General features: G+C 41.2%; 1 protein-coding gene across 1 annotated transcript; it reads left to right on the plus strand.

Annotated features, from left to right (window-relative positions):
- Positions 1 to 2427: 2427 nt before the first annotated feature.
- LOC119416718 (transmembrane and death domain protein 1-like) lies at positions 2428 to 10152 on the plus strand. The gene is made up of 6 exons (XM_037683903.1): positions 2428 to 2524; positions 2835 to 3030; positions 3534 to 3543; positions 6849 to 6954; positions 9383 to 9529; positions 9935 to 10152. The coding sequence occupies exons 1-6, from the start codon at positions 2428 to 2430 to the stop codon at positions 10150 to 10152; spliced, it is 774 nt and encodes a 257-aa protein (XP_037539831.1).
- Positions 10153 to 11509: the final 1357 nt, after the last annotated feature.

Genomic DNA, 11509 nt, shown 5'->3' on the forward strand with positions numbered 1-11509 from the left:
GATGTGCAGGGTTTGCATCACTGATGTCTAAACAGGCACTTGGTTCAGGCTTGTGATAGCTTGCCAAAGCCCAGGATTTCAACAGCAGCCTGAGAGCCCGGAGCCACGGACAGAACAGGACAGGCCTGGTCTCGCTCAGACTCAAACTTCAAGTCAAGAAAAGGGAGAGGTCGACATCTAACTCCATCTGCGCTCGCTTGTCACTTCCTCAACCTCTGAGGTTTTCTCATCAACCACGGAGTCCCAAGTGTGCAGGTTTCAGAGTTGGCCTCTGTCCTGAGGTTTAATAAGGGGAATAAAACTTACAGCTTATCTTAACGTTACTTTACACTTGCTGTTCCTGCAAAAGAAAAGGAATTGTCTGTTTGACAGAGCTGTAAATCTGAGACGGAATGAAAATCTGATCATGAATGGAAATGATTTGATAATATGCGTTTTGTTCTTTCTATTTTCAGATGCTGTAGGAATATTCCATGTGTTCTATCCTTCATTCCACCGGAGTCTGTATCTGTTTTTAGCCAGATTTCAGTGGTGTGAAGTGTAAAAGGCATGGAGATGTGACTTCACAGGCTGGACAAAATGCCAGAAGGCTATCAAGGCATAACAAGAAATTCTGGTTGCTCCCAATCCGTGCTCTGTTTGTCAAAAACATCCTCACAAAAACCAACTGTTCTAAATATATATATATATATTTATCTATTTTGTGTGTGTGTGTGTTACATACTGTATGCCAGGCTTAAACTATAAAAACTGCAATAAAACATGATTCAATCTTCTGACCTTGTGCCCTGTATTTCTCTCTCTCTCACAGTGCAGCATCTCAAATCATTACAGAGTCATTATACCACCCACATCAAGCTTTCTGTGTTCCTCATCCGGAGAGCACAATTTTTTCTTCATTTGCCCACAAAGACAATTTAAGACTCAGCCCACACAAACAACCTTTACTTCTTGGCAGATAAAGCTTATTAACAATTTAAAACGTGCCCTCACTGCAGCCCTCACAATGATGCCATTAGCCATTTTTCTCCCTGCTACATTGATGACGCCCTAACAAGTTTTGCACATGTAAGGCAAAAAAAAAAAAAAAAGACAAGTCTTTGTGGTTTTACTTTGCTTTACCTCAGTGCTGAGACCATTTCCTCTTTTACATGATACATGTTTCTATCTATACGCACCGTTTATTCTTCAGTAAACTGCATGAAGTGAATAACTGCAGGGTTTAACCAAAGCAGATCAGAATAAAGATTTGGAATTCAATAGAATTTAAAAAAAAACGGAGCATCTGGGTGGTTGTGAGCATGCCTCCTCTCTGCTGCAGGTCTGTTTGCTTTCTGACACTCCATTCCCATCAGAGACTTTTTTATGCAAAGGCATAATGGTGCAACGGTATAACATGTTTTTGACCTGTAGTCATGTTTGTGAGTCGACTCATGAATTTAAACTCAACATTTTAGGATTACCTAAAAGAACACACCACAGTCTGGGGCACCTTTCCAGATCCCAGTTCCAGGGAAAGCAAGCCCAATTCCCAGAACAGCCAACCCCCACTCCAAAATCTGCCTTGCCAAATAGTTGCATTGCTGACGTGCTGGTATCAGACACCACCACATGTTCTTTATGCGTTAGGTTGTTTTGCTTGTGCAAGGTGGGCGTACTGAACGTTACGTGGGTGGTCATAAAGTTATGGCTGATTGATGTTCATGCAGAAGGATCTAGTTTATCAGAAACAAACGTTTGTCATATCGTTTGTCGTATTACCAAAAATAAGTGTCAGCAACATCGATTTTTCAGTTCTGAGCAGCACGATATTTGCAAAATAATAGTTTCTCTGTCATGGCTAATCAAATCACAGCTCGAGCTAACACCCTATGATTACATTATTTACCTTAACTCTAAAGTGACTAATATAACTGACACTTAGTTAAAAATTAGGCCCTGTTTAAGCAAAAATGATTTATGGTGAAAATGGAAGAGTTTCGTTGCGTTTGTTTTGTTCATTTACATGAAAACAGTGAATGTTTTCTCTGACAGCGGCACAAGTTGAGAACTGGTTCCAGAGCGCAATGGTTCAAAAACATCCCAGTGCCCGTTGTCATGTAAACAGAAAAAATAGATATTTTCTGTCATCCCTGGTTCACGCGCAGTATAACGCAGCAAAACACAACGGCTTCCTACAGTCCACAGGAGAACAACTAGTGGCGTGGCGAGGGAATTACACCTTTTCCACATTGCTGTGTAAACAGAGATTGTAATTAGGACGTTTTCATGTAAATTTCATAGAAATGGGGGGAAAAAAATCTGTTTTCATTGGATTGTTGTCATGTAAACAGGGCCTTAGATTATTTAAGTCAATATCCTAATTTTAGTTGTTTACTTTTCAACAAGTTCTGGATCATTTTGAAAGTAAACGGCCTCTCCAGTGAAATGTATGGATTAAGTCTATCAGTCAGCATGAAGGTCTGGGAGTTCTGTGTCCTTTTTGTCTTTTTGCTTTGGAGTTCAACACTTGGAGAGGACACAGGTGAGAGGACTGTTCAGCAGGTGTACGTCAGCAGCAGCTGGAAACAAGAAAAATCTCCCAGTTTTTCACATTATTTGGATCACATTGTTCTCTGTGTTGAAATGTGGATTGTTCAGTTTCTCTGCAGCTGCTGGGACTGTCAGTCCATCATGCACATCTGTGCTGTAAACAAGTATTTGGTTCAGCTATGCTTCTTGTTGTGGCTGTAACACTGTAGCTGCGTAATATAATTATATTTTTACATATCAGTAGCGTATACAAGCTTTTATTTTGTGTCTTTGAGCTTAACTGTTGTATTCTGACTGTGTAGTGGCAGAAGACGTTGGCGTCCATCAACTGGAACGTTTAGTGGAGCTGTTGACACCCAAGGAGTGTGAGGACCTCCTGTTTGCCCTGTCTCACCCAGAAGAAGACATCTTCCAGCATATCGATCGCCTCTCACCAGAAAATAATCAACTGGATCTCAATCTGCGAGTCAAGAGAGACAAGTCTTCTGCTGTAGGTTCGTAAAGTGACGGGAGACCTTTGGCACCACGCAGGTCTAAGAAGGCCCCATTCCTTGTCTTAGAGTGGGGGCATTCTGCTGCCATGTGGGGGGAGTAAATGGTCCTCAATATTTGGGTGGCTGGTGAGTGCACTGCTGTTCATTTTGCATGTGGTGGTTGAAATTTCACGACTGGTTTAAAGTGTTGCATTTCATCTGGTTTTACTCACTGGTGGTCAATCTGGTGACTTTTATAGCCTAATGATAATTATTTAAAATGAAATGAAAGATTTAAAAAGTTTAGAGAGAAAACAAACTTTTGGTGAAGCTGTTGTTAAAACTCAAAAATATTGGAAGACCCAGTGTGTTGTATTTGTTTCAATTTAAGGGTTTCTTTCAAAATATTTTAGCTTTAAAAGCAAGAAGCAACTAAAGAAAAAATATGAATACACTGGAGCTGAAAATGACAACATTGCATTACAAAAGTTGCAACAACAGTACAACGTTTAACTCTGAATGGTGAAGTGGAGCTGCAGTGTAAAACACACAAACTGTACAGGAGGCAGTACTTCAGTTCAAATATTCAAACACTTACTTTACAATATATTGATTGTAGGTATTTATTATAAAGCACTCTAAAAAGTGTGATAATGATTCCTCTATGTAAAGCTACTCGTAATTTTTAAATACATTTTTTATCAGAAAGAACATTGTTGAACTTTATTAATTTGTTACTGTTCTTTCTTCAGTTTTTCTTATTATTATTGTTATTTGTGTGATTTATCTAGTGATTTATTTTGGAATTTTTTTGTCCTGTCATTTCAGCAAAAATTGAATAGAGTCATGACGACAACATAATAAGACAAGTTTATTGTTTTGTTTTGTCATAACAATATGTTTTCATCCATCCATTATCTTTACCCGCTTATTCCATTTTGGGTCACGGGGGTCGCCGGTGCCCATGTCCAGCAATCACTGTGCAAGGGGTGACCCTGGACGGGTCGTAAGTCCATCACAGGGACACATAGAGACAAACGACACAAACAACCATTCACTCTCTCACTCACACCTAGGGACAATTTAGAGTTACCAATCAGCCTAACATGCATGTTTTTGGTCTGTGGGAGGAAACCGGAGCACCCGCAGAAAACCCACGCATGCACGGAGAGAACATGCAAACTCCACCCAGAAAGGCCCCTGGACCGGGGTTTGAACCAAGGACCTGCTTGCTGAGAGGCAGCAGCTCTACCAGTTGCGCCACCGTGCTGCCCAAGATGTTTTCATGTTTTTGCTAAATATTTTTCATCTTATAACCAAAAAATTGGTGTCCCATATATATTTTGTGTCACAATTTCCTGCGGGATCAATAAAGTTATATCTTATCTTATCTTATAATATGATATATTCAAATTTCATAAAATATGATATGTATATGATAAGTATGTATCATATAAATGTGAAAATGTTTTTGGTAGGACATGTTATAATGTAAAAGTTGTGTATTAAATACAAACCGGATTCCAAAAAAGTTTGGCCACTAAAATTGTGAATAAAAACTGAATGCAATGATGTGGAGGTGCCAACATCTAATATTTTATTCAGAATAGAACACAAATCACAGATCAAAAGTTTAAACTGAGAGAATGTATCATTTGAAGGGAAAAATCTGTTGTTTCCAAATTTCATGGCGTCAACAAATCCCAAAAAAGTTGGGACAAGTCCATTTTTACCACTGTGTGGCATCCCCCCTTCTTCTTACAACACTCAACAGACGTCTGGGGACAGAGGAGACCAGTTTCTCAAGTTTAGAAATAGGAATGCTCTCCCATTCATGTCTAATACAGGCCTCTAACTGTTCAATCGTCTTGGGCCTTCTTTGTCGCACCTTCCTCTTTATGATGCGCCAAATGTTCTCTATAGGTGACAGATCTGGACTGCAGGCTGGCCATTTCAGTACCTGGATCCTTCTCCTACGTAGCCATGATGTTGTGATTGCTGCAGAATGTGGTCTGGCATTATCGTGTTGAAAAATGCAGGGTCTTCCCTGAAAGAGATGACGTCTAGATGGGAGCATATGTTGTTCTAGAACCTGAACATAGTTCTCTGCATTAATGGTGCCTTTCCAGACATGCAAGCTGCCCATGCCACAAGCGCTCATGCAACCCCATACCATCAGTGATGCAGGCTTCTGAACGGAGCATTGATAACAACTTGGGCTATCCTTGTCCTCTCTGGTCTGGATGACATGGCGTCCCAGTTTTCCATAAAGAACTTCAAATCGTGACTCATCTGACCACAGAACAGTCTTCCATTTTGCCACACTCCATTTTAAATGACCCCTGGCCCAGTGCAAACGTCTGAGCTTGTGGAGCTTGCTTAGAAATGGCTTTCTTTTTGCACTGTAGAGTTTCAGCTGGCAACAGCGGATGGCACAATGGATTGTGTTCACTGACAATGCTTTCTGGAAGTATTCCTGAGCCCATTCTGTTATTTCCTTGACAGTGGCATTCCTGTTTGAGGTGCAGTGACGTTTAAGGGCCCGGAGATCACGAGCATCCAGTAGAGTTTTATGGCCTTGACCCTTACGCACAGCGATTGTTCCAGATTCTCTGAATCTTTTGATGATGTTATGCACGGTTGATGATGATAACTTAAAAGTCTTTGCTATTTTACGCTGGGTAACACCATTCTGGTATTGCTGCACTATCTTTCTGTGCAACAATGGTGGAATTGGTGATCCTCTTACCATCTTGGCTTCTGAGAGACACTGACACTCTGAGAAGCTCTTTTTATACCCAATCATGTTGTCAATTGACCTAATTAGTGTTAATTGGTCTTCCAGCTGTTAGTTATATGCTCAATTTCCATTTTCCAGCCACTTATTGCTACTTGTCCCAACTTTTTAGGGATTTGTTGACACTGTGAAATTTTGAATCAACATATTTTTCCTTTAAAATGTTACATTTACTCAGATTAAACTTTTGATCTGTCATCTATGTTATATTACGAATAAATATTGACATTTGCCATCTCCACATCATTGCATTCAGTTTTTATTCACAATTTGTTTAGTGTCCCAACTTTTTTGGAATCCAGTTTGTAGTAAAAAAGATAGAAAAACTTTTCACCTTGTAATGTTATCCATCCATCATCTTTACCCATTTCTTCCTTTTTGGATTGTGGGGGTCACTGGTGCCCATGTCCAGCGGTCACTGTGCGAGAGGTGGGGGACACCCTGGACAGGTCTCCAATCCATCACAGGGACACATAGAGACAAACAACTATTCACTCTCACACCTAGGGACAATTTAGAGTTACCAGTCAGTCTAACATGCATGTTTTTGGTCTGTGGGAGGAAACTGGAGTACCTGGAGAAAACCCACACATGCACAGAGAGAACACACAAATCCACCCAGAGAGGTCCTGGGCCGGGATTTGATTTGTCGACCTTCTCGTTGAGATGTGGCAGCTCTACCAACTGTTCCACCACGTAATGTTATATTAACTTTATTTTATAGATATCGTAGGTAAAGGAAGGTATTTTAAAATTATTACTTCTCTTCATAACCAACATGATATCCAGGAAGAATGGGTGTAACATCTAAGAACTCGTTCCTTGTACACACAGAAGTAAGAGGATGTGAAATTTTAGAGTTGCAATAAAAAATGAAGTGTAACCAAAAGTTTTCAGTGAGAGCAGAAAAACCAGGAGCTGAAATGTGACGAGGCAGAAGTGGGAGCACATGTCCACTCAGCTTGGAGAGTTTGTGGCAGCAGCCCGACGCTCACAGGCCCGTCTCTCTGAGAGCCGTATGTTTGTGTTTTGTAGAGGAGCCCGAGTGCCAGGCAGCCCTGACAGACTGGCTGCTGAAGTATGGCGAGAAAACCTACTACGACAGACTTTCTCGTGGCCTGCAGCACATCGGCAGGACCGACATCGCCATCGGTGAGAACTACACAAAGGCAGAGCACAAGCTCCATGCAGCACTCATTCACCGTGTTCACTACAAACATGTGATCCTGCAGATAGGACAGCTTCATGAAAACAGATCATTTTTATGTACCGTACGGTTGATTGCAGCAAATCCCTGTGCGCGCGCTTCGCAACACGTCCCTTGACAAAAAGAAAACTGGAGCAGGGCCTCGTTTTGTGTTTTCAAGTTTATTCTCTTCCTGGAGTTTTTTAACAGCCCAGTATAATTGCTTCATTTCTTTGAAATTTGTTTTAATTGGAGCTTCCAGAGTGACACAGTTTACACACTGCCAGTCCCTGGCATGTGCTGCGGTCCAGCGTGCACGCAGCTCCGCAGCCGAGTGGCGCTGGAGAGAAGGAGGTGTGAATGATCTGACAGAGGACTCAGTGAAGCTGACACCAGCCAGACAACAAACCATCTGCTCCTTTCATCAGCAGCTTTGGAGTTTAAGACAACACAGAGGAAGTATGCGAGGACAAGTTGTAAGACACGACTCGGAGCATTAGCGGCTCTGAAGTGGAATACTGTGATGTAGAATGTAGCAATTATGGCTCTTGATTGCAGTTCTGAGGCGATCTGCTCAAACATGCAGTCACAAGCATTTGTTTGGTCCTGTCCTGCTAGAAATAATTATGTTCTGAGCAAGACACCAGCAATTCAACTAGATCTAAAGAGATGTTACGGTCAATTTGAAGTGGGATTCTATGGAAGGTTACTGAGCAGTTAGCATCTTTCCTGTTGCAGATAGCTTGTGGAACAATCTCAGTTCGGTGAACAAGTTGACGTCTGACTGGACTGAGCTAATGGGCAAGACAAAAGCAGATCTTAAAACAGCTCAGATAAAAAAAAAAAAAGTATATATATATATATATATATATATATATATATATATATATATATATATATATAAGTCATTTTTGCAGATGCTATTTCTTCACCTTCAATTTTTCTTTAAGTTGTATTTACAAAATATTCTAGAGCCTGGAGCACTTCCATCAAGAATTTTGTCTTTCTGTTCAGATAACTTTAATACAAACAGTTTTAAGGTTTCAATAATTGCATTTGCAGAAACTCCTATAACATGTTGAGTATATGTGTTGTTTTAAGATTGCAAAATGTATTTTACAAACTAATCGAGTTGTATTCGGGCCCAAAAAATTTGATCCGCCCCAGCACGTAGCCATCATTGACGAACCCGACCCGACGAATGAACAGTAATTACAGGTCTGAACCCGAACCCCCCTCCCCCAACATTTTTAATTAAGCTTTGACTGCTTATATAATTATTAATGGTCGGTGGATGCGCGGCTGAATAAAAGGGGCAGAAGATCGGAGCTGAGGGAGTGTTGTCCTTTCATGGACGTCAAAGAGCATCGAAACCCTTTTTCTGCCTGCATTCTGCATTATTCAGACACGGACCCTGCTCTGACTCGTCTGCTTTGGGATCTCACCTGTTTGGTCGTCGGCCGCGCGCGTCCATTGAGTGCAGCGGCTGAATGAACGCCCATTTGGGCGATGGATTGCTTCCTGGCAGTACAGTCCCATCTGAAGCTTAAACTTTATTTTACCTATTTCAAGGCTGGTCAGCTCGTGGTCAAATGGCTGCGTGAGGCTGGTATGGCAATGGAAGTGACAGCTCTACAAGTTAATAGAAGCTTGTCCAAGCAGATCCATTTCTGAAACAAACCGCTGCCATTTGAAACAAATTTTACATAACCGTCATTGTTGTTTCATCAAAAGTAACAATTCCTGCCACATTTCCTTCTAGGAAACACTGGAAGTGCTACCACTCAGTGCTATTTGTAATTTCAAATTTTAATAGAATTTATCGTAGCCATATAATGTAAAACTGAAATGTAACATTTATAGAATAAATTGAACCACTTTGACATTTTGGAGATTGGAGCTGTTTTAGGAGGAGCAGTCCACTTTAGTTGTATTTAAATGCATCGAGCCATCAGCTGTAAACATCAGCACATTTAGAACAATTCAAACGCAGTATGTTTAGATTTTTGTTCCCTTACCTTTAAGGCAAATATTGATTTGAGTTCTGGAAGTTAAAGATATGCAGACATGTTTTTGGGTTCTCTTAATCCTGTCAGACTTAAAGGCCCTGCATCCATCGAAGCCACAAAAATCATCTCTCACTGACGTCCCGCTAGTTGCGTGATGAAATTTGTGTCATTTTTTTCTCGGAGCAGCTTCGCCCCTTCTCAACAAAAGGCCCAGGCTGATTTTTTTTTTTTTTTTACAGGTGTACGTGCCAAGTGTGTGATTGGTCAGAAGTTTGTAGACATGTTTGTCAATGCAGAATATAGAAAATACATACAGAATATTTAGTATACAGACATTTCACACTCAAATAATGTTATAGTTGCTCTGTTTTAATTTTTTTAACAGAGGTGGGGAAGAACATCAACCAGGACAAAGTCTTGAACCTGAAGCGTTATGTCGAGGACTACCACAAGTACGTCAGCTCTCTGAACATCCAGCCGGCGAATGCAGACTCCAACACCCATCGGCATCAGAGGATCAAGAAGACAAAGTGTAAGATCATTTATCCTGCAAGCACAAGACCCGCTTTAAATGTGTGTTCACGTGAAAGCAGAAATCTCTCACACTATCGATGCCAAGAGAAGATTTTTTGGGTTACACCTCTTGAGATTGTCTGAATGACAAATGATATAATGTTTCCCTGAACCCAGAATCTATTAAGTGTTTAGATGAGATGCTGGATTAGATGGTGGCTGCGGGCATGCTTCCAGCTCATTACTTCTCAGCATCAACACTCTGACTGTACAAAGAATATTTCCCAGGACACTTACAGATTCAAAAATGTAATTATCACCTGTCTATTTATTTTCTTCCCCTGAGTCCTTCCTTCAAGTTAAAACTTGACAAAATTGCTCCTGTACTGCAGAGGTGAAGTTGTGTGTCTGTGCTGTGTGTTAGTGACAGATCTGACATGGAGAGACCTGGATCTGGTCTTGGAGCGAGCTCCAGTCCCTCCATATCCCAGGAGCCCATTGGATGTCGTTCTGCCTGTGATGTACGGCATCCTGCTGGGCTTTGGGGGCACTCTGCTGGCAGGCTTGTTTCTGCTCCTCGTCATCAACCGCAGCTCTGAAAGGCAGCAGAGCATCGCCACGACCAGACACCATCAAGTTTGATGACATGAAACTGGGAGATGGAGATTCCTGGTTGAAAAACTCAGTTATTTTTTACATTATTTACCATAGATTTCAAATAAACAAACAACAGCAACAATTTTTTTTTTAAATTCAAATAAGTGTTTTGTAGAGTCCAACATTTTTCAGTCAGGTCATCTGCACAGTTTCTTTTTTTTGTTTGTTTGTTTGTGCTGAAACGTTTCACCTTCCATCCAGAAGGCTTCATCAGTCAAGGAAGCACTCAACACAAAACTGATTCTTCCCCCAACAGCTTACTCCAAAGTGGAACAAACCAGTTACATTGGATTGTATACCTGGATTATTGAGCATGGACTTTGTTGTTTTGAACCAGTTTGACTGTCGACGAGGAAGAGGGCCGGCAACGGAGGAGGGGGCGTAAGAAAGAGACCATCTTAGCACCAACATAACTAGTTTGTTCCACTTCCGAGTAAGCTGTTGGGGGAAGAATTTGTTTTGTGTTGTGTGTTTCCTTGACTGATGAAGCCTTCTGGATGGAAGGAGAAACGTTTCAGCACAAAAAAAGAAGAAACTGTCCAGATGACCTGACTGAAAAATGTTGGATTGTATACCTGGATTATTGAGCATGGACTTTGTTGTTTTTAGAGTATTTGCACAAATCACCCGGTCTACAAAAACACCTAACATCAGTTCCACCGCACCTCCAACAAACATGATAAGCATATTGTCCTTTCTGTGCTGCATACTGATAAACTGTCTCAGGACGCTACGCTTTGCTGAGATGTTTGTGATTCAAAACTGGAGCCCAGCCCTCACACCAAAGGTTGCTCCGGTGCTACTCTGATAGCAACGCCACTTTCCATTTCCTCTCTAAGTGACGGCAATGTGCCTGTCTGGCATCGAAGAACAACTAATTATCCAGCCTGGTGCCTGCTTCCCCAGGAGCCTGTCGATACCTCCACAGGCAATCCAAACGACTAATAACAATGACAATACCAGCAGACAATGGAGCACTCCTGACTGTGATGGCAGCGTCCGCTGGGTAAAGGAAGCCAAACAAAAACACATGGATTTATATTTTCTGATATAAAAAAGAGAAAGTGGGACTTAATTGATTCACAAGGTGGTATGAAGAAATGGGCCCAGAACACCAGCTCCAACCAAAACAGATTCAAATTAACTTTATTGACACGTGAAAGTGTCAATTAAAACATAATTTCCTCACAACAAAACTATTTAACTGTTCTCTACTGAGACATTTGGTTTCATAAAAGCAAGAAAGGAAGAAAGCGTGCTCACGGCTCTCGAGTACTTCCTTTCCTCTTGTTCCCAGTTTCTTTCACCGTCCCTGCGTTCTTCGTCATAATTGAGCTAATTA

Source organism: Nematolebias whitei, chromosome 11 (assembly GCF_014905685.2).
Source record: "Nematolebias whitei isolate Nwh7 chromosome 11, NemWhi1, whole genome shotgun sequence".
Lineage (NCBI taxonomy): Eukaryota > Metazoa > Chordata > Actinopteri > Cyprinodontiformes > Rivulidae > Nematolebias > Nematolebias whitei.

What these genes read in the sequence shown, in the direction of transcription:
- LOC119416718 (XM_037683903.1), top strand. Translation starts at nt 2,428, where the DNA reads ATGTATGGATTAAGTCTATCAGTCAGCATGAAGGTCTGGGAGTTCTGT. An exon ending in AACACTTGGAGAGGACACAG is followed by an intron (nt 2,525 to 2,834) that starts GTGAGAGGACTG and finishes CTGACTGTGTAG; the next exon opens with TGGCAGAAGACGTTGGCGTC. An exon ending in CAGGACCGACATCGCCATCG is followed by an intron (nt 6,955 to 9,382) that starts GTGAGAACTACA and finishes TTTTTTTAACAG; the next exon opens with AGGTGGGGAAGAACATCAAC.